At 39.1% G+C, this 22,741-nt stretch overlaps 1 protein-coding gene and 1 pseudogene across 1 annotated transcript in view; one reads left to right on the plus strand and one right to left on the minus strand.

Annotated features, from left to right (window-relative positions):
• TMEM135 (transmembrane protein 135) overlaps window positions 1-18,370 on the minus strand; it is a 224,888-nt gene extending 206,518 nt beyond the window's left edge. The window contains exon 1 of the mRNA XM_036324735.1: window positions 18,027-18,370. Within this exon, the coding sequence (XP_036180628.1) occupies window positions 18,027-18,167 (141 nt within the window). The 5' untranslated portion in view covers window positions 18,168-18,370. The remainder of the gene's footprint in view (window positions 1-18,026) is intronic.
• Window positions 18,371-20,971: 2,601 nt separating this feature from the next.
• LOC118662731 lies at window positions 20,972-21,625 on the plus strand (annotated as a pseudogene).
• The last annotated feature ends 1,116 nt before the right edge of the window (window positions 21,626-22,741 follow it).

Genomic DNA, 22,741 nt, shown 5'->3' on the forward strand with positions numbered 1-22,741 from the left:
TGTCTCCCCCTCCCTCCCTTTCATTCTCAATGGAGCCTGTTGCTCAGTGGTTGAGTATCAACCAATGAACCAGGAAGTTAGGTTTCAATTCTGGTCAGGGTGCCCCAGTTTCGGGACAGATCCCCGGGGAGCTTGCAGGAGGCAGTTCATCGATGATGCTCTCTCATCATTGATATTTCTCTCTCTCCCTCTTCCTTCCTCCCTCTGAAATCAATAAAAATATATTTTTTAAAGTAAAAAAAATATAAATGGAAAAATATCAAGTGAGGATTAATAAGAAAAAAGTTTTAAATGAAAAATAGAATATAGCCCGGCCAGTGTGGCTCAGTTGTTGAGCGTCGACCTATGAACCAAGAGGTCACGGTTCGATTCCCAGTCAGGGCACATGCCCAGGTTGTGGACTTGATCCCCAGTAGGGGGCATGCAGGAAGCAGCCAATCCATGATTCTCTTTCATCATTGGTGTTTCTATCTCTCTCTCCCTCTCTCTTCCTCTCTCTGAATTCAATAAAATAAAAGTATATTTAAAGAGAAAATTAAATATATTTTAAGGGGGAAAAATAAAGTTAACTCAAATTGAAGTTGAATGCTAAAATAAAAATACATTACAGATCTTATCAGCCTGGATATTAGAGAAACTCAAGGACAGAAACCAGAGAAATTCATTCAGTTATTCAAACATGGTTATTGTCTGACAAAAACCATGCTAGATATTTTAAAAAAAAAGTATGAAAATTAAAATAAAATGAATGATTTTGGTCTACCGAAGGCATAAAAGAAAAAAAATGACCTGAAAAATAAATACATATTAAGAATCAAGCATAATATATGTTGGTATATGCTACAAAACAGAAACGGGCACAAGTTCCTGTACAGAGGATTGCAGAAGTTTCACAGAAATTATTTTTTTAAGAATAACACTTTTATTTTTTTATCTTTTATTGTTGAAAGTAGTACATACATTTCCTTTTTTCCCCCACTGACCTCTTCTAGCCCGTCCCCACCCCCTACACCAGGTCCTCCCCACTGTGTCCATGGGTTATGCCTATAAGTTCTTTAGTTGATCTCTTCCCATCCATCCACTTTCCCCTGCTTTCCCTCTGAGATTTGACAGTCTGTTCCGTGCTTCTATGTCTCTGGGTCTATTTTGTTCATCAATTTGTTTTGTTCATTACAATCCACATATGAGTGGGATCATGAGATACTTATTTTTCTCTGACTGGCTTATTTCACTTAGCATAATACTCTCCAGATCCACCCATGCTGTTGCAAATGGTAAGAGTTCTTTCTTTTTTACAGCTGCGTAATAGTCCATTATGTAAATGTACCATTGTTTTTTAATCCACTCATGTGCTGATGGGCACTTGGGTTGTTTCCAAATCTTAGCTATTGTAAATTGTGCTGCTATGAACATAGGGGTGCATATGTCCTTTCTGAGTGATGTTTCTGATTTCCTGGGATATATTCCTAGAATTGGGATCACTGGGTCAAATGAGAGGTCCATTTTTAATTTTTTGAGGAAACTCCATACTGTTCTCCACAGTAGCTGCACCGGTCTGCATTCCCACCAGCAGTGTACTAGGGTTTCCTTTTCTCCACATCCTCACCAACACTTGTGATTTGTTGATGACAGCCGTTCTGACAGATGTGGGTTATACCTCATTGTCATTTTAATTTGCCTCTCTCAGATAATTAGTGACTTTGAGTATTTTTTTCATATGGCTCTTGGCCTTCTGTATGTCCACTTTGGAGAAATGTCTATTTAGGTCCTTTGTCCATTTTTTCATTGGACTGTTTGTTTTCCATTTATTAAGTTGTATGAGTTCCCTATATATTTTGAAAATTAACCCCTTATTGGATGTATCATTGGCAAATATGTTCACCCATGCAGTGGGCTCTCTTTTCATTTTGTTGATGGTTTCTTTTGCTGTGCAGAAGCTTTTTATTTTGATGTAGTCTCATTTATTTTCTCCTTCATTTCCTTTGCCCTAGGAAATATATCGGTAGACATATTGCTATGAGAAATGTCTGAGATTTTGTTGCCTATGGTTTCTTCTAAGATTTTTATGGTTTCACAACTTAAAGTCTTTTATCCATTTTCAGTTTATTCTTGTGTATGGTATAAGTTGGTGGTCTAGTTTCATTTTTGTGTGTGTACCTGTCCAATTTTCCCAACACCATTTATTATATGTCTTTATTCCATTGTATGCTCTTGCCTCCTTTGTCAAATATTAATTGAGCATAATGGTGTGGTTCAAAATCTGGGGTTTCTGTTCTGTTCCATTAATCTATATGCCTGTTCTTGTTCCAGGACCAGGCTGTTTTGAGAACAGTAGCTTTGTAGTATAGCTTCATATCTGGTATTGTGATTCCTCCAACTTTGTTGTTCTTTCTCAAGATTGTTACAGCTATTTGTGGTCTTTTTTGGTTCCATATAAATTTTTGGAGTGTTTGTTCTATATCTGTGAAATATGCCGTTGGTATTTTAGTAGGGATTGAATGAATCTATAGCTTGTTTTGGGTAGTATGGACATTTTAATGATGTTGATTCTACCAATCCATGAACATGGTATATTCTTCCTTGTTTATATCCTCCTCTACTAGCATATCTGTTTTCAAAGTCCTTTAGTTTTCAGAATACAGGTCTTTTACCTCCTTGGTTAAATTTATTCCTAAGTATCTTAATTTTTTGTTGCAATGGTAAGTGGAATTTTTCTTTTTAGTTTCTCTTTCTGAGAGTTCATTATCTATAATAATAAAAGCATAATATGCAAATAGACCAAACCACCAAACAGCAGAACGAGTCTAGACGACCTTCCGGATGACCATGCTATGACATGCATTTGCACCAGGCCAGCCAAGGAGGGTGTGATATGATTGGTCGGGGAGCCCCACATCACCCCACAATTGCCCTGCTGAGGGAGGCCCAGGCCATGCTCTGCAGGGCGATTGATGGTGGGGCTCCACCAGCCAGCCAGTGGGGCGATCGACTGGAGAGGAGGAGGGGCTCCGCGATTGATCGCCCCAAAGAGGGAAGCCCAGGCCACCCTCTGTGCGGCAATTGATCACAGAGCCTCGGCCAGGTGGGCGGGGCCTCCCTCTGTGGGGCTATCGGTCTGGGGGCCCCACGATCAATCGCCCCATAGAGGGAGGCAGAGGCCACCAGCCAGCAACGCTGTGGCAGGTGCGCAGGGCTGGCCAGCGATCACCCTGCAGAGGGAGGCCCAGGCCAGTCAAGCGATCGCACCCCACACCTGTCACCTGCAGAGGGAGGCGATCAGTGATGGAGGAGAGGGGGTAGGGCTGCACAGATGGCAAGCAGTGGCAGCGGCAGGAGTGGGGTCAGTTGCCGGCAGCCAGGGGAAGGAAAGCCCCAATAGGCCCTGATCTCCGGCCAGACCTAGGGACACACTACCTGAGGGGTCCCAGATTGCAAGAGGGCGCAGGCTGGGCTGAGGGACACCCCCCCAACACACACAAGAATTTCGTGCACTGGGCTTCTAATTGGTGTATAAAAATGTTATAGATTTCTGGGTGTTAAATTTGTATCCTGCCAAATTCATTTATTAAATCTAGTAGTTTTTTGATGGAGTCTTTAGGGTTTTCTATGTACAATATCATGTCATCTGTGAATAATGACAGTTTTTCCTCCTTTCTAAATTGTATCTCTTTTATTTTTTCTTCTTGTCTGACCACTATGGCTAGAACTTCCAGTACTATGTTAAACAAGAGTGGTGAAAGTGGGCATCCCTAGCTTGTTCTTAGGAGAAATAGTTTTAGTTTTTGCCCATTGAGTATGATGTTGGCTGTAGGTTGGTCATATATGGCTTTCATTATGTTGAGGTATGATCCCTCTAATCCCACTTTACTGAGAGTAAAAAGGGTGTTGGATTTTGTTGAATGCTTTTTCTGCATCAATTGATATCATCATGTGATTTTTGTCTTGCAATCTGTTTATGTGATCGCATTTACTGATTTGCAAATATTATACCAGCCTTGCATCCCCAGAATAAATCCCACTTGGTCATGGTGTATGATCTTTTTAATGTATTGCTGGGTCCAATTTGCTAATATTTTGTTGAAGATTTTAGCATTTATGTTCATCAGGGATACTATCCTCACAGAAATATTTTATAAAGATTATCAACCTTTGAGTCTTCATTGACTTATCTTTTAAATTGAGATTGAAAACATTTGTGTTTAAACATTTTTGTATGTGAACTTTGAATTTAAAAGAAAGGTTTATAAATTAAAACAAAATAATTTAATGTTATAGGAAGTAAAAATCTTATCAATCATAACATATGATAAGAAATGGATAGAGAAACTGAAAAAGGATTAAATGTTAGCAATGTAATACAAAGAGCCTTGGAAGTTTAGCAAAGAGTGACTGTAGGTATTAGTGCACTGAGAAGGAAATACAAACTAAATTGGAAAAATAGTGGAATTCTTACAGGTCACCATGAATGAATACTTATCCATCATGATGAAATAGTAGTATCAAAGGAACAAACATTTAAAAGACATAATTGGGGAATGAGGAACAGAGTATAGAAAAAAGCAAGACTGACTTGAGAGAAGACTAGAGAACTCTCTATTCACTCTCCCCTAAGTCTAGAGATAACATTTTCCCTAAGGTCAGTATGACCAACCAATCCAATAACCTCTTGAGTTATTTCCTTACTCTATCCCCAATTTTATGCAATTAAATTGTTACTAAGAATTATGCCATACACGGGAAAAATAATGATGAATAAAATCTAACCCTTTCCTTCAAGGAATATAAAATCATAAACAATAATCTACAATATGGCAGTGTGGTAAATGCTAAGTTAAGAGGAAGAAGAAACTGCTATAGAAACACATTTAGAGAATGACTAAAAGGAGATGGGACTGGGCAGATGATGATGTATGGAAAATGTCACTAAACCTTCTAAGATGAGTCTTGACAAATAGGTAGAATTTTGACAGAAGAGAAGTTTCTATGGCTTTTATGACAGTGCATTTTTTTCATTCTCCCATTTTATCTCAAAATGCTATTTCCTTGTTAATAGTCTTCCTCAGATCTCTACTCATTCTACATATGCTCTCTCTTGCAGCATCATCTATTATTTCAAAAAGCAGGAATTCCTATTATAACTCCAACCTCTCCCCTAAATTCTTACCCCATATTTTAAATGTCTTTGGCATGTCAATAAGAATGTGCTATAGGCATAAAAAAAAAAAAAAAATCAGCGTGTCCAAAGTAGAACTTATATTTCCAAAAAAAATGCTTTTATTACTGGGTTTTCTACCTCCAGTAATAGCATCACATCCACCCAATTACTCAGGGGAAAAAAATTAGTGGTGTTTTTAATCCTCACCCAAGGATGTTTTTATTGATTTATTTATTTTATTTTTTTTAGAGAGAGGAAGGGAGAGAGAGAGAAAAACATTGAAGTGAGAGGGAAACCTCAATAAGTTGCCAGCCATACATGCCTCGACTGGGGATTGAACCCACAACCTAGATATGTGCCCTGACCAGGAATGGAACCTGCAACCTTTTGGTATAGGGAACAATGCTCCAACCAACTGAGCCACCTGGTCAGGGTACCCACTGTTTTGATTACTATAGCCTTGTAGTATAATGTGAAGTCAGGGAATGTGATACCTACAACTTTGTTCTTTTTTCTCAGCATTGCTTTGGCTATTTGGAGTCTCCTGTGGTTCCCCACCGATTTGATAATTTTTTTGGTCCTATTTCTTTGAAAAATACCATTGGGATTGTGATGGGGATTGCATTAAATTTGTATATTGCTTTGGGTAACATAAACATTTTTAACTATGCTAATTCTTTCAATCCATGAACACAGAATATCTTTCCATTTTTTGTATCTTCTTCCATTTATTTTAATCTTTCCATTTCTTTGTGCCTTCTTTAATTTCATTCAATAATGTCTTGTAATTATCAGTGTATAGGTCCTTCACATCCTTTGTTGTTTCTTCCTGGGTATTTTGTTGTTGTTATTGCAATTGCAAATGGAGTTGTTTTTTGTTTGTTCTTTGTTTTTTTCATTTCTTTTTCTGAAATTTCATTTTAAGTATATAGAAACCCAATATATTTTTGTACATTGATTTTATACCCTGCAACCTTACTGTATGTGCTTACTGTAATAGCAATTAGAAACAATAAGGCTTTGTGGAACCTTTAAGGTTTTCTGTATAAAGAATCATGTCATCTGCAAAAAGTGATAATTTTACTTCTTCATTACCAACCTGGATGCTTTTTATTTCTTTCTCTTGCCTGATTGCTCTGGGTAGGACATCTAGTACTACATTGAATTGAATAGTAGTGGTAAGAGTGTCTTCTCCCAGATCTCAGAGGAAAAGCTTTCAGTTCTCATCACTGAGTATGGTATTAGCTGAGGATCTGTCATATCTGGTCTTTATTACGTTGAGGTACTTTCCTTTTATACCCATTTTATTTAATGTTTTAATCATAAAAGGATGTTGTATATTGTCAGGTGCTTTTCTGCATATATTGCTAGAAGCATATGTTTTTTATCATCTATATTGTTAATGTGATATATTGCATTGATCGATTTGTGTATTTGAACCATCCCTGCACCCCTGGAATAAACCCCACTTGATCGTGATGTGTTCTCATTTTAATGTACTGTATTCAATTTGCTAGTATTTTGTTTAGGATTTTTGCACCTATAGTCATCAGATATTGGTCTGTAAGTGTGTGTGTGTGTGTGTGTGTGTGTGTGTGTGTGTGTTGTCTTTGCCAGGTTTTGATATCAGAGTAATGTTGACTTCATAAAATGAGTTAGAAAATATAGACTGTCATCTGTTTATAGATGAGGACACTGAGTCATACTATAAATCTGAGAGCAAAAAAAGTCTCAGCTCTTACAACTTATATCCAATGCACTACACCATGCTGTCTCACGGTGTACAACCAGATTATTAAAAACAATCCCCCCCCCCGAAAAGAAAACAACTAAAAACCTAGGGCAACTTTGTTAATATTATATACCAGAGAATACAAGAAAATATTCAAAAGTTTTCTTTAGCTACTTACTATAAAACCTCCCTATAATGAAAATCATGCAATAAAGTTTTAGTGATGACCATCAAAATAAGCCTTATAGTATCCTTACTCTCTAAAAGGAGCCACTTTCAAATTGATATGGCAGTTGACACAGATTTTAAAAATAAATCTGAAAATATACTTTAGATATAATATTGAGAAAAAATATGATCAAAAACATGACTCAGATTGAGTCCTGCATACATTATAACCATGTTCTAAATTGAGCAATATTAATATTTTAGGTAATGTAGGGAACAGTCTTAGAAATACACAATTGTTACTTCAACATACTGATATAACTCACCATGCAATACAATAATCTTAATCCAAAACATTTTTATACCTTACTATCTTCTGCAGACATAAGTACAAATATCATGAGCTCTAAAAAGAAATACCTTTATTAATGAAGAAAAATTCTAATAATACACATCTTAATGAAGAACTTTATTCATATGAAAGACAGAAGGCACTTTCAAATATTCCAGTCTCTCCAATAAGAATATTAGGTGTACTGAATCGAATCCTCTAAACAGAACTCAAGCAAACTAAGAATTCAAGTCAGAGAAGTAGAGACAATTTGATCAAGAGAAGTCACAGATATCAGGGGACTATGCTGACTGAAAAATACCAAACTGCTTCACCATTTGCTGATATATTCAATCCATTAACAGAAGAGAAACCATTCTCAAAAGGTTTAAACTGCAATTGTACTCACACATTTGCTAAAACTCACTATACTGAAGACTAAAAATTAGGCCATCAATTATTTGACAGGCACAAAATCACTCACTATTTTTTGATATGGAGAACCCTGACCACCTACCTAAACCACAAGATAAATTTAACCACAAAATTAACCATAAGAAAAAAAAGGGGGGGGGGGCAGACGGACGTTATAAACATGCTTACCTACCCAGACCTCACAATTTTGTCTACAACAACCTTTAAAGGGGTGAAGACAAACTTATTAAGACAGTTTGTCTAACATTTGTAACTAAAATTTTCTGACTACCTTAACTTAAAATACAGATTTTATTAGAATAGAGGTTCAATTTCAGAGAATCTGTTAAGGTATTTGTATGGTCTGAAATGCTTTATTACTGCCATTAGCTTCAAGTTTAAGTAAAACCCAAAGTCTAAAGGGAAGAAATCAAATTCTTGGCCAGGGTATTGGATTTAAGAAATCATCAAATAACCCCTCTTTCTGACTGGCCAAGTACATATTCACTTCATATACTGTGTATTCATATACTCACTATGTCTCTTCATTGGGAAAGCCTTCCCAAACCCACCACACTAGAATGGGTCCTCTTGTAACTCTCTCATATAAAACCTGTACTTTTCAATAGCACTTATCACAGTTGAATTTATATATATATACACACACACACACACAGTATACATCTTTCCCTTAACTATAAATGTCCACATATATCTCATCTCATTCCCATGCCCTGGTATTTCTGACACATTGTAGGCAATCTGTAATATTAAAACAATAAAATGAGGGTAGAAAAGAGGGAGTGAGAGGAAATGCAGATTCAAAGTAAATAGTTACTGTAACACTCCATGGGCTCCAAATGGAACTGTAAGCACAGTCGGAAACTCAGTCTGATCCTGATTAATTCAATGTCTTCTGGGCTTGCAAGTTTCTGAGATACAGGTCTACTTTCTTCAAGGTTTAGAAATCAAGAATGATCCAAACAAGCCTCCCTCTGTCACTGCCAACAGATACAGAATCCTTCAAAACAACTCCCAAACCGGACTAATCACAATCCAAACTCTAAAGATCTAGTTGGAATCAAGAAACAAAAGCAACCTGACACCTGTAATGAGTCAAAAGACTATACAAAATAAGTGGTAATAAGCCGAAAACACTGTAAATTCAGCATTCTTAGAAAGGAACCTGCTCTAATCTGATGACACTTGATCTAGCATTCTTCCTTCTTTTCATAATTTCATACATCAATTAATTTTACTGAATATTTTTCGATACTATTGAAAACAAAATTACTTAAAACCTGTATTCATTCACTTGAATTATTGATTCTCCTCAAATATAATTATGAGAGCCTCATGTGATTTGCATTATCAATTCACAATACTCATTTGAATAACAAATAAGGTCCATTAACAAATACTTATTAACTATACTCCTAGTTTCCCAAGATAAAACAGATTCATCTCATATTAAGCATGAATAAAAAACACATGAAAAATATCTCAAATCACAACACTCTTTTAGAAGAGATCCATTAGTAGAAAAGAAGCTAGGGTTGGTGATTAATCAAAAGACAATTTAAAAGTTTGGCCTAGGCGCAGTGGTCGGCAAACTGCCGCTCGGCAAACCACAGCTCGTGAGCCACATGCGGCTCTTTGGCCCCTTGAGTGTGGCTCTTCCACAAAATACCACCTGCGGGCGTGCACGTACAGTGCGATTGAAACTTCGTGGCCCATGCGCAGAAGTCGGTATTTTGTGGAAGAGCCACACTCAAGGGGCCAAAGAGCCGCATGTGGCTCGCGAGCTGCAGTTGGCCAACCACAGGCCTAGGGTCAATAGAGATTCAAACAAATCTTCAATACAATACCACGTTATGATAAAATATTTTAAGACTCTTAATTATCAAAGCATCAAATAATATTATGAATTACTATGTACCTAGTATAGTCCTTGGGGATGTAAACTTATTTCACATTCACTATACTATACAAGTAATACAAGAAACTGTACCAACACATTTGAAAAGACTTTCCAAGACTTTTTACTTAGCTCTTTGTTAAGCAGTCACTTGAATTAACTCCCCTTTCCTAATTATCACCTTGCATAATGCCTGGTAGATATTTCATGAATAAATAATAAATCTATATCAAAGTTTTATCATATTTTTAACAGTATTAAAGCTTATACAGATAAGTTTATGGAACATAAGTTTGTGTTTCAGACTTTCAACCCAGGTCGTCTTTCATAATCAATAAAGGCAGTATTACTTATATTGCTTATGCACAAAGATGAGGCAAGATATTTTTTCTCTAGTCATTCACTCCTTAGAAATTTTCGTGTGCTTTTTTGACAACTTGTTGTCCAATTTAAGATATTCCTCAGAAATCAAGAGATCTACCCTAAATAACAAAACAGATTGCAAAAAAAAACATAAATAGTGTGATTATGTCTATTAGAAGTGAGCACGCAAAAGGGAAAATGGTCTGAAATGCAATCAAACAAGCAACGGCCAGATTGCATAAGGCTCTCATTTTACTGAGGTAAAGATTTTCCCATTTTATTGAGATGGAAAGACACTTGAGAGTTCTGAGCAGAAGAATAACAAGAGCTGATTTATATTTTTAAAGGATATGAGATAGGTATATTACTCCCATTTTATCGATGGGAATACTGACATTCCCATATGTTAAGAACCCTGCTCAAGGTTACAAAGTTAGTAAGTGGCAGGACCTAGATTCAAGTCCATGTTCTTCCCACCTCTTAACAATACCTCCCAAGACTCCCTGCTCAAGACAGCTCTGAAACGCTCTCTTCTCAACTTCGTATGTAACTGCTGCTCTCTTCCTTTCTTCCTCTTCTACTCCACACGGAGCATTCCTCGGTTGTCTTCTCTTTCTAAACATTCAGTTGACCTAAGGAAGGACCTCTCTTCCTTGCTGACCTACCAGAGCTTCAACTTTCTTAGGATATCTAAACCTAAATCTCTAGCCCCACCTTCTCTCTAAAAGGGCAGCTCTGAATTTCTCAATGCCTCCTGGTCATTCTCCACTCATATACTGCACTAGCAGATAAAACTCAACAGGCCCCCAAGCAATCAACATATTTCACTGAAAATATGCGCCTTTCCCCAAGGCACTACCTTCCACCATCCTAACAACAAGGCTTAAAAGCTCCTAGCTTCATTTGACTCTGCCCCTACTTTACATCTGAGCCACTAAATCTCACAGGTCTATATACCACTGCCACATTAACTTTATGAAGCAACTTCAAGCATACTACCCCCTGTTGGCAACCTTTATTGACTGCTTACTACATCAAGGAAAGCCTAAATTTCATCTGCCATTCCTCAAAGCATACCATATTCTATTCTACCTGAACGTCTTTGCTCAAGCCACTCCACCACCATTTCTACCTTTCCAAATTCTACTTTTCCTTCAAGGTTCGGTATTAAACTGCCACCTCTCCCATTAAGTTTCCCCTTATCTCTCAGTCAAATGTGATCTTCTACCTATGACCTCTCACGCCATTTTATCTATAGCATACAGAATTTAACTCGTGACTTTTTATGACAGGATAATACATGCTTAATCTTCCCACCTAGACTGTAAATGCTCAACAAAAGAAGTATGTCCGGTGCGTTTTCTTTTTCGCTTTTTCCTAATTAATTCTCACCCGAGGATATTTTTCCATTTATTTTTCCAGAGAGTGGGAGAGAGAGGGATAGACAGTGAGAAATATTGATGTGAGAGAAACACAACGATTGGTTGCCTCCTGCACGAGCTCCGACCAGGGCCTGGGCTGGAGAGGAGCCTGCAACCGAGGTGCATGCCCACGACCAGAATCGAACTCGGGACCCTTCGGTCTGCAGGCCAATGCTATATATCCACTAAGCCAAACCAGTGAGGGCTCCGGTGCATTTTCTGATTCTCCACCATACAACACAGCACATAGGTGCTATACACAGCACCTTAAAAACAGCAGACTCATTAAATAAGTGGTAACTGAATAGGAAACAAATATTCCAATACTAATAGTACAGGTTCAGCTATTACTAAACCTAATCATCAAATCTTAGTTCTCCTCCATTAGTGTCTATTTTTTTCATCAATATTTATCAGCAGATAATCAAAACTATGTTTTAAAGAGTCAAAAATTCATGACAAATATAATTCTCTAAACAGTAAATAAGAGGTTTGGTTATCAAAATAATCTGTATCACAGTGAGTGAACTAGAGAGTTGGGTACAAAGACAACCTGATGGAAAATCTGTTACAACAGGGAGTACCAGTGTGAACTTGGCTCCCTCATTCCTCCAGGCGGGTTTCTCTCTCTACCAAAATGTATTATTTTATTGAAGAGGATAAACTGTCCCAGACAGAGGAGCACTCCTTTTGATTTGAAGAGAATTTTCTAATGAGCAGGCAAAAGGAAATAATGTTGGCATTGAAAAATACTTAAGAATTTGAGGGCTTTTTAATTTTTTTTAATCAACCAAATATCTGTTTTGTGGGGGGAGAGGGTAAGAGATAAACCAAAAGACTTGTATGCATGCATATATGCATAACCAATGGACACAGACAGTAGGGGGGTGAGGGCCTGTGCTGGGAGGGGTGGCGGGGGGGGGGGGGGAGCAAGAGTGGGCGGGAGAGGTCAAGGGGGGAAAAGGAGACATATGTAATACTTTCAACAATAAGCAATTTTTAAAAATTTAAAAATAAAGTAAGCTGGGGGAAAAAAGAATCTATTAACTCAGAAATATGAACAGTAATGAATCATAATTATTGAAATCCTATATTCCAATGTTAATTAATGTTTTTTCCTGATCTATGATAACTAAAGGGTCAAACAAAAGTAAGCCAGATTGGGCCAGCTATATTCAGAGATAGTTGCTACAGAAATAGGTTGAGAAAGTGTTTAGTGCAATAGTAAATCTTCAACTTCCAGCTGTGAATGATGTACTCGAACTGTTCTTTGCACTCAAGAGATCAGCCAAAGAATAACAAACAAGTCACATATAAAAACAAGTTCAGCCCTAGCCTATGTCGCTCAGTGGCTAGAGCGCTGGCCTGCAGAATGAACGGTTCTAGGTTCAATTCCGGTCAAGGAATTGTAAAAATGGTTAGATCATTTGTCTGAGATTACCTTAGCTGCCGGCTCGATTTCCAGCCCTGGCCCTGGCCCCAGTAGGGGTAGAGGCAACCAATCAATGTGTCTCTCTCACCTGGATGTTTCCCTCTCTCTCTGTCTCTCCCCTTTCCTTCCACTCTCTCTAAAAAAATCAATGGAAAAACATCCTCCAGTGAGGATTAACAACAGCAGCAAAATAAATAAATAAATAAATAAATAAATAAATACATGCATGCACAAATCTTTTAAAAAATAAATAAAAACAAGTTCAACAAACTCAAAATGTCACATTAATGAACAGGAAAATTCATCATTTAATTGCTCATTTAAAAGAAAAAGACCAAATGACTGTTACATCTCCAAAGGAATAACAAATAGTATAATAATCATCATTTACTCATTGAATAGAAAGATAAAAGTGTCCCTCAATTCCACCCCCTAAAGTAGGCTTCAGGCAAAAATCACAAGGGGAATAGTCCACATTATTTAAAAATTCCATGATTTCCAAAGGTCAAATAATCCAGACAGATATTCTCAGCAGTTAGTATTCCTTAATGATCTTCTCTCTCTCTCTCCATATGGCCTACAAACGTCCTGCTTATTACCAAAATCTAAAAAGTCTCATTGCTGATCTCATTTTCTCTAAAAAAAAATCCTGCTAATCCACTGCCTTTAAAAACTCAGTCCATACTATGTGCCAGAAGCACTTTACATATTATAACTCATTAAATCCTCACAAAGATATCTGGAGTGAAAATTTACCTTCCCTCCAATACTACAGACACAGAAATTGAGGCTAAGAATGGTTAGATCATTTGTCTAAGGTTACCCAGCTAGTAAGTAGTAAGCTAGAATTCTAACAGGCAATTTGATCCCAGAATCCAGGATCCTGCCACCTAAGCCATATTGAAGTACAGAAATCTGAACAGCCTCTTGAAAGTGTAGTTAAGTTTTAGAAGTTTTGTAGAATTGCCATTTTTCCCATAAAATAAAACCGTGAGAACATTTAAAAAAACAACACCATATTCAAATCACTGAACTGATTTCTTCAATGTTTTTCAAGTCTTTAGCAACTAAAGACTGTCCATAAATCATTTTTTAATCCTAAAAATTCCAGCTCTTATTTAAGTTTTAATTCAGTCTGGAGATGATTAATTGACCCTCTATAATATAACATAATTGTTAGATTAAAAGGTTCAAAGGAAGTAAATAATAAGAAAACATATTCATATTCTGAAAAAGGGTGTAAACAAACATCTAAAGGTCAATTTTAAAAACAGGTTTTTAATTCATTCCTTCCCAGAAGTGCAGAAGGCTCTACTTTGGAGTTAGCTAAAGGTAAATGCCAATATCCTTATCTGGTGGTCCTGAGTTAAGTCACCTAGGAATAGCAAAAGTAAGAAAGGCCTTAAAACAACCTGAGATGAGTGAACAAGTTTTCCTTCCTAGAGAAGGCACCTAAGAACTTGAACAGCATACAATCCCCCTAAATGGGCAATTGTGTACTCTAAATATGCCACAAATTACGAAGGGCACTATGCTTTCATTAATTTTAGTGATAGGCTAGAGTTTAAACACTTTAACAACTGTTTCATATGTGAGTATGTGGCAATAACTAACATTCAAGAAACAAAATATAACTTCCTGAGATACATTTTTGGTACATGCATAAAATGTTAGCATATTTTACAACATATGTAGGATTTAAAAAAAAAAAAACTACATGAAATGAATTGATGATGAAGATGGATGTTTTTTACAAATGGTGAAAACACAAAGATTCACTATTAAAAGGATTTAGTGCATCTACATTTCAACATGGCTTAAGCATTATAAGGTAAATACTAAGAACAGCTGTGGGTGCCAAAATGAAAAAGAAGCATGAGAGTAGGTGCACTGAACAAAAGAAGAAATATAAAAGGAACAAAAGCAATCAGTTTAGTACAAAACATAAGGTTAATATTTCAAACAAAAAGCCAATATACAAGACCCATTTTCATAAGCTCCAGAAAACACACAATTAAAATTTTCCCCCTAAATCAGTTTGCCTTCAAAACTTCTATCAATGATGGCAACAGCATCAATGACTTGAAATCCTAGAAGCATAAACCAGTCAGCACACTACCCCTAATATTGTCGGTCTGTAAGTCCTGTTCATTCTTTCTGTGAAATACCTCTTGTCAAATGTCTCTAAGACTGTCCTCCCATTCTCTCTGCACTACTTTAGAACTGTGGACTATCTCTTTACTCCTGAGCTACTCCTTCATTCACTGGTGTACTCATTCAGACACTTATTAAGCACTCACTGAGGGACTGTGCTAGCACTGAATACAAACCACCATTCTAACAGGAGATAGAGACATTGATTACGTTGAATGCACTATTTTAATCATTCCAACACTTTATTAGGGCCCTACTATGTGATAGCTGCTATTCCTACACACTATTACCCCATTTATGTCCTCACAGTAACCCTAAAACATGGTTATAATAATCTTCTGCAAAAAAAAAAAAAAAAATGGCCTAATTATTCAAGACCTATTATGAACTAGAAAATATGTGATACAGCCCTAGCTGGTTTGGCTCAGTGAATAGAGTGTCAGCCTGAGGACTGAAGAATACTGGGTTCGATTTAGGTCAAGGGCATGTACCAGCCCTGATGCTGAAGGCAATCAATTCACTGTTTCTCTTTCTGTGCCTCTCCCCCTACCTCCACTCTCTCTAAAAATCAATGGGAAAATATCCTCGGGTAAGGATTAACTATATATATAAATAGTTATATTATATATATATATGTATATATATATATATATATATATATAAATGATATGTCTTCAATTCTTACAGAGAAAGTCAAAGTAACATGCAAAAAGTCAAACAGCTAGTAACTGATGGAGCAGAGATTCAAATTCACGTCTCTAATCCCTTTTAAAAGGCCACTTCTTCCCCTACCAACTTGTATCATGACACCTGATGTTACACATGTAATCAACAACTACCCAGCACTGATAAAGAGCAAAGTGTTGCTATATATGCTCTAAGTAGCCCCAGCCACACATACAAATATATCTAAAATAAAACTGTCTTGAAATAATGTTTATGCTTAGTGCCTGCAATGGACTCTAATTATTTTCTCTTCTCTTCTATTTCACTTAAAATAAAATACTGGTCAATTCCAAGTAACTTTATTTCACAACCACTTCTGAGTAGCAACCCAAAGTTTGAAATACACAGCTATAAGGGATACAGGCCAAATAAGATGGAGAATTTACCCTCAAGAATATTTACTTAAGTTGAAGACACAACAGTAAAACACAAACCTTTCCTCTCCCCAAAACCTTTCCTGCCCCCACCTCAACTGCTGGAATAGAAGAACAGAAATACCTGTTGCTCCCCTGAACTTCCCTATCATAGAAGATACCAATAAACTGTCTAGGCTGTAGATATGACAACAGTCAAACACTCAGCAAACAGCTGTCAAATGAATGAGTTGGGCAGCATAAAAGTATTATGGATTTCCAGAAGAGAAATTACATAGCATAAGCTCTCTCCCCACCTACATTATGGGGGTGTAGAAACAACCTTTTTGTATTATTAAACATACCAAGAGCTCAAAAATGTTTGTAGGTGTTCTATTAAGAAAAAAAACCAAACAAATAAACACTGAACTACAGACTGACCACATTCATGTGGAAAAGCAGATAAACAAGAGTCTTTGCCAAAGAAAATCAAGGGGTAAATTTCCAGCTCCAATAACAAGTTTATTATTATTGGCCTCCATGCTCAATCCTTACTATTCAAAGTATGGCTCTTAGTCTAGCAGCATCTGTATTACCTGGGAATTTGTTAGGCATGCAAAATCCCGGGGCCCCACCCAGACCTGCTAAATCAGAACCCCTATTTTAACATGCTTGCCCAGGAGATTCCTAATACGGTCAAGTTTGAAAAGCATCAGTCTATAATGATAAAAATAAAACTGGCTTCTGAAAACTCAGAGATAGTTACCATCTTCTCCTGTGTTATCTCTGTAATAAATAATCAAACTGTTAAAGTACTACAAGTATGGCTGACACATTTCTAGGCACAGTAGGGTATAAATTCAAATCATTACTGAATGAGAGGTAAGAATTAACTATCCATTGAATACTGAATGAAACTTTCAGGAAACACAAACAACATGACCTCTGTCTTCTTAGGACACAGACGCTATTGGGCGACAAAATAAAGAGACTGAACTTCAATAACCAAAGTAATAAATCTTTAATACCAAGGACCAGGGCATTAAAAAACAAAAACGATCCTGGTGAGAGCATTTAAGAACAAACTTCCTTACCATTTCTCAGTGATACATACACATATTTTCAAATATCCTCTATTAAAAACTCCAAACTCGGATTGCCCTGCATGTAAAGCTGAATAAATTAGAGGACCTAGTTGACATAAACTTCACTAACTCTAATCACCTTCACTGACTCTAAGACTGGAAACACCCTTTAAATCACCACGCAAAAAAAATCTCAACCAGGTGTCTGCTTTGTGAGCTTGCAAAAAACGTGCAAAAGCCTCAAGCCACAATCCTGTCATTCCAAACTGAGATAAGATCTGTGGTCACATGGACTTGCTGTCAAATATGTCCTTTAAAAAAAAAAAATGAGGATGGGGGAACAGAGGGATTTTATATGAGGAAAGATTGCAGGCCATTTCCCGTCGCCTCGCTGACCTCTCCACCTCCAGGCAGGAGCGAGCAAAAATTACGCAGGTCCCTGTAGTCACAATTTTAAGTGTTCTAAACTTAATCCCAGACTTGGGAGCCCATCCTCTCCCCCCAAAACAGGCATTTAAATGACAGCTCAACCTCTAATTCCCCTCCCCCTTCTCCCCCCCAAGTAAGATTTGGGACATCTGCTCCCTTGGGACCTCCCCTACCCCAATACCCTCCCCCCGCCCCCCCCAAAAAAACAACAACCAACACTCTGACCCCTCCAAATGAGAAACAGACACAAGGCGAGTCCCCCCAAGCCTCTCGGGAGCAGGACTGCACTCCCGGCCCACCCCTCCACACTAAACTCGCCCCGGGGGAGGGGCTGCCGGGTCTCACCAAGTACAGAGGGATATAGATCCTCAGGGACTCCTCCAGGGCGCCCCCCGTGATCTGCAGGAAGGAAACCCCGCAGGACGGGTGCCAAGTGTGGCCGATCTCGTAGCAGTTATGAGGGATGGACTTGCTGAGCGCCGCCATGACGAGGAGAGGCGCGGAGGGGACGCCAAGGGGTGAGCCGAAGTTGGGAGGGAGGTGGGAAGGAGGACGGGTGCGCGCGCCCAACCACCGCGGGCGCCGGGGGCGGGCCCCGGGAGGTGGGGGATGGAGGGGAAAGGTCACGCGAGCGGGGTTACTCGGGGCCGAAGTCCTCGGATGTTGAGCAGTCGGCGTATCGCAGCTCGAGGGGGCGGGCCGCGCACCGGGAGGCGGGGAGAGGCGGAGCGTGCGCGCTCCCGCCAGCGGGGCCTCCGGCGGAGGCGCGCGCCCGCCTCTCCAAGTCCGGCCGGGCGCGCGGCGCCGAAGGTGTGCGCGCGCTGCTCTGGGACGCGCCTGCCTCCCTCGGCCCCGCCCTGGAAACAGAAGGCTGGGTTGGATGTGCAATGTTGGTGACTTGGGTCACATTGCACTACAGTCCCTGTCCTCTCCAAGCACGGCCAAGTAGAACTAAGGGCAGTGGAAGAAAGGGATTAAAAGTTTTTGTTGGGAGCTGGGGAGGGAAGCTGGTTGCCAGGGGAGAGCCTGACAACTACTCTGGGCAGCTCCCCTTCTCTAGAGTGCCAGGTAATGGCTAGCTAAGGCGGCCTGCTGGTTGCAACCGCACTGCTCCCAATTGCTGGGCTTTCTAAGCTCTGTGGGGCCTGAGAGGGCTTGAGAAATGTTTGCTCTCTCCATGCACTTCCTGCGTGGGGAAAGGGCCATAGGTCATCCTGTACAATCCCTGGGACACTGAGCAGTCCTGTCGGTTGCACCCAGGACAAGTGCTCACCATCCAATTAGTACACACCTGACTAGAGAGCTTTGCCAACAACTGGCATTACACAAGGGAGCTGTGTGTCCTACGAGTCATACAACCACTCTACATGTCAGTTTCCTCACCTACAATAACCTCCTGGTTTCCTTGGAATTCTAAATTCTATAGTTTCTTAATGCAGGAGCTTCTTAGCTTTAGATCAGTGGTTCTCAACCTTGGCTGCACATTAGAATCACCTGGGAATCTTTTTAAAATCCTGATTTCTGGGCCTCATCCTCCAGAAATTGTTTCTTTGTTATGGGATGGAGCCACAACATTAGTAACAAACAGAATTTCTGGAGGATGAGGCCCAGAAATCAGAATTTTGAAAAGATTCCCAGGTGATTCTAATGTGCAGCCAAGGTTGAGAACCACTGCTTTAGATTGTGAATGGAAGGGGCCTCATGCTGACCTGACAAGCTCAGGGAAGGCCTGCATGGCAGTCTTGCAAACTCAGAGACCTAAAGTAACCACAAAGGATGGTCTGAAATTAAACTTTAACTAAAAGAAGTTATGGTGGGCAGTTACGTCCTAGGCCAGTATCTTCACTGACAAGGTCAACCTTTACCTTAACTAAGCCTATCTGTCTTTTTGCATCTATGATAACATGCCCTTGAAATGTCTGGGAAACTTGTAACTTTCCTTTTTCTGGAGCCCCTGGGGCACAACCAAATGTACTGGGCGCCAGGACAGATACCATAAATTCCTTCATTATCATGTTAATTGATCCTGCACCCACCTAAGTATGTATCCATCATTTTACTTTTTATCCAATCCCAGGGGTTTCCCTGCTTTGCTTTATCCCTCCTCCTTAATCTATCACCAATGAATTTCATGTAACCCACCTATGTCCCTCCTTTGAGTGCAAATGTATAAATACAAATGTAACCCTGCCATTCTCTGGAGCATTATCTCAATTCGTTGAGGTTCTGCTTCCCGGCATATGTGGACAGTTTGGCTCAAATAAACTCACAAAAATTCTTTACAGGTTTCAATGGTTTTTATGTTAACATTACGAATCCTGTTTTAATATAGTCTTCCTTCATTCATTCTACAAATATTTACTGAGCACATTCTATTTTACAGGAACTGTAGGTTCACATGTGAACAAGAGAGACAAGTTTTCCACCCACCCCTCCTCCTCCTTCCAGTGCCACAGAGCCAGAGCTGCCACTACAGCCATAGGCACTGTGCTGTGGCTTATGGAGTTGCAATGAATGATGAAGTCACTAAAGTTTTTAATGATATTGTCAACTGATGGTTGTCGGTGTCAATTCAACACCAACAGGAATTCCCAGTTTAGTGTGCGGTGAAGAAGGAAACTTTATTGAGTGCAAACAACTCCACTGTGATACAGCACAGCTGTGAAACAGCTCAATAGTGTTACAGCTCAATTACGAAGCAGCACTAGCTGTGGAACAGCACTGCTGCAGGGGGCCCTGGGACCAGGCCCCTTTCCTGCTAGGCAGTTCCACCCTGCTCTGGTCTGCACTGCTCTGCCCTGTGCTGGTCTGCTGGGGCCAGGGAACACAGTCTTCAGTCTTCCACGAATAGGAAAGGTGCCAGAGAGGAGCTGACTTATGTAGACAGAAGTACCTGATTAGTTTGTCCGCATGCAAATGAGGACTCCAAATCGTTTAAGTTTTATTGGTTAGTCAGAATGGAGACTCTTTGAGTGATTGGTGAGGATGATAATATATAGCTGCACAGGTCCAGTTAGATAGGGAAAGCCTCAGTCCTTTTGGCTGGCATGCTACTCCAGGAACTTCCTTATAAGAGCTGGCTCAGATAACAGGAACACAGTGCAGGCAGCCAGCTAATGCAGAAGGCAGGCACCTTAGTGCAGGATTCTCCCTGAAGTGTGGTTTGCATGAGAGGCCCCTGTGTAGAAATGGCTGTAGGCTCTGTTTTTTTGTTTGTTTTTTTTTGTTTGTTTCAATTGGGCCCAGGCAAGTCCTTCTCAGTAGGTATCTTTTTTCTTAGGATCCACAATATGAAATTGAGAATATCTTCTACATAAGAGGAGATCAAAACAAGAAAGAAAGCAGTTCTCTTCTCTTCACGCAGTGACAAAAGACAAATCATCGCAGAGAAAGTGGAGTAGATCTTGGTGGATGACACTGTAGAGAAACCCTACACATCTTTTGTGAAGTTGCTGCCTCTGAATGACTGTCGATTTGCTTTGTAAGATGGGACACACAAAACTAAAGTCTAAGAAAGAAGATCTAATGTTTATATTCTGGGCTTCCGAAAGTACACCTTTGAAAAGCATGGTGATTTATGCTAGCTCTAAATATGCCATTTAAAAGAAAATTACCGGTAGTAAGCATGATTGGCTTGGATGATATTAAGGACGTTCATCACTTGGAAAGAAATGGGGAGGCCATGTAGTATCCTTGCTTAAGGAAAATCCTTTATTAAATGACAGTCAAATGCCATCTGAATGTTAAGAAACTCCCACTTCTTCAGCTCAGTCATTGGAATAGTATTAGGTTTGGTTTGGTTTTTTCCCCTTCCCAATAGTAGTCCTTTCTAAAACAATGAATGAAGGAAATATTAATCTAAGCAGCCTATCAGTGATTGCCATTAAACTGTTAACAGTAATACTGTTACTTTAACATAAAACTCAAGAAATGCTTTTCTATCATATTTTAACCAAAACAACTGGTTATATGCCTCTCTTGCAGCAAGCATTACAATGAATATGGTTGTCAAGGTGGATGGCTTAGGATACTGCAAAGGGTAAGCTAATTGAGTTCCCTACCGCTAGCATTCTAGAGAGGGAAGATGGAATATAAACAAGAAATCTAAACAAGATAATATAAGCTAGATGTAATAATAATATAAGATAGCAGAAAGTCAATAAGATAATACAAGATAGTCGTTTAAAGGAAACGAAAGAGGAAGTCATTCGATGAAAAGCCCAAAATAACAGTGGTGAAGACATACAAATTTCTCACTCAGGTAAATATAAACTGACTTAGGCTAAGACAGTGGCTCCATAACCATCAAGGATCCCAGACTCGTACTGAAATGTTGCTCTGCTGTTACCTGTAATTTCCACCCTGACTTATAAGAGGGCTGCTTCACCTCAAGCCATGACATCCACATGCGAGGCAGAAAAACCAGCAAAAGAGGACATACTTCTCTTTAAGAAAACTTCCCAAAAGATGTATGCAAAGTACTTCTCTTTACATCTGATTGGCCCAAGCTTAGTCACATGGCCACACTTGGTTGCAAGAGAGGCTGGGAAATGTAGTCTTTGTTTATTGGTTGGAACACATGCTAACTTTTCAGGTTTCATTACTGAGCAAAGTAAGAACAGATACTGGGGGCAGCCAGCATTGCCCTACACAGTTCAATGCCTCTGGCTACCCAAATATCAGAGCACATCCTGCTTCCCACAGATAAATATACCTTCCCCTTCCCAAGGGGACAACCTGAAGTCCTGTGCAGTTACCCTGGTTATTCCAGCAGCTTCCTCAGGATCTAATACAGCCCTCATGCTCAAGTTCTTCTCCCCCCGCCCTGTAACACACCTAATACACAATGGTAGGATAGGAGCAGATAATTACAATGATTTTTTTAAATTTTCCATTGAAGATATGAATCAGAAATACAGCATGAATTTGTCCTCAGAAATTACAGGAAGAGCAATTATCCTACCTAATTTCAATAATCCATCTGTGAAAATCCAATGTTCTGCAAGAAATTTCTAAATGGGAGCCTGTTTTTAAAAGGAAAAAGATAAAATGCGTTACAC

The sequence above is a fragment of the Myotis myotis genome, unplaced genomic scaffold (genome assembly GCF_014108235.1).
Source record: "Myotis myotis isolate mMyoMyo1 unplaced genomic scaffold, mMyoMyo1.p scaffold_m19_p_10, whole genome shotgun sequence".
In the NCBI taxonomy this organism is placed as follows: Eukaryota; Metazoa; Chordata; class Mammalia; order Chiroptera; family Vespertilionidae; genus Myotis; species Myotis myotis.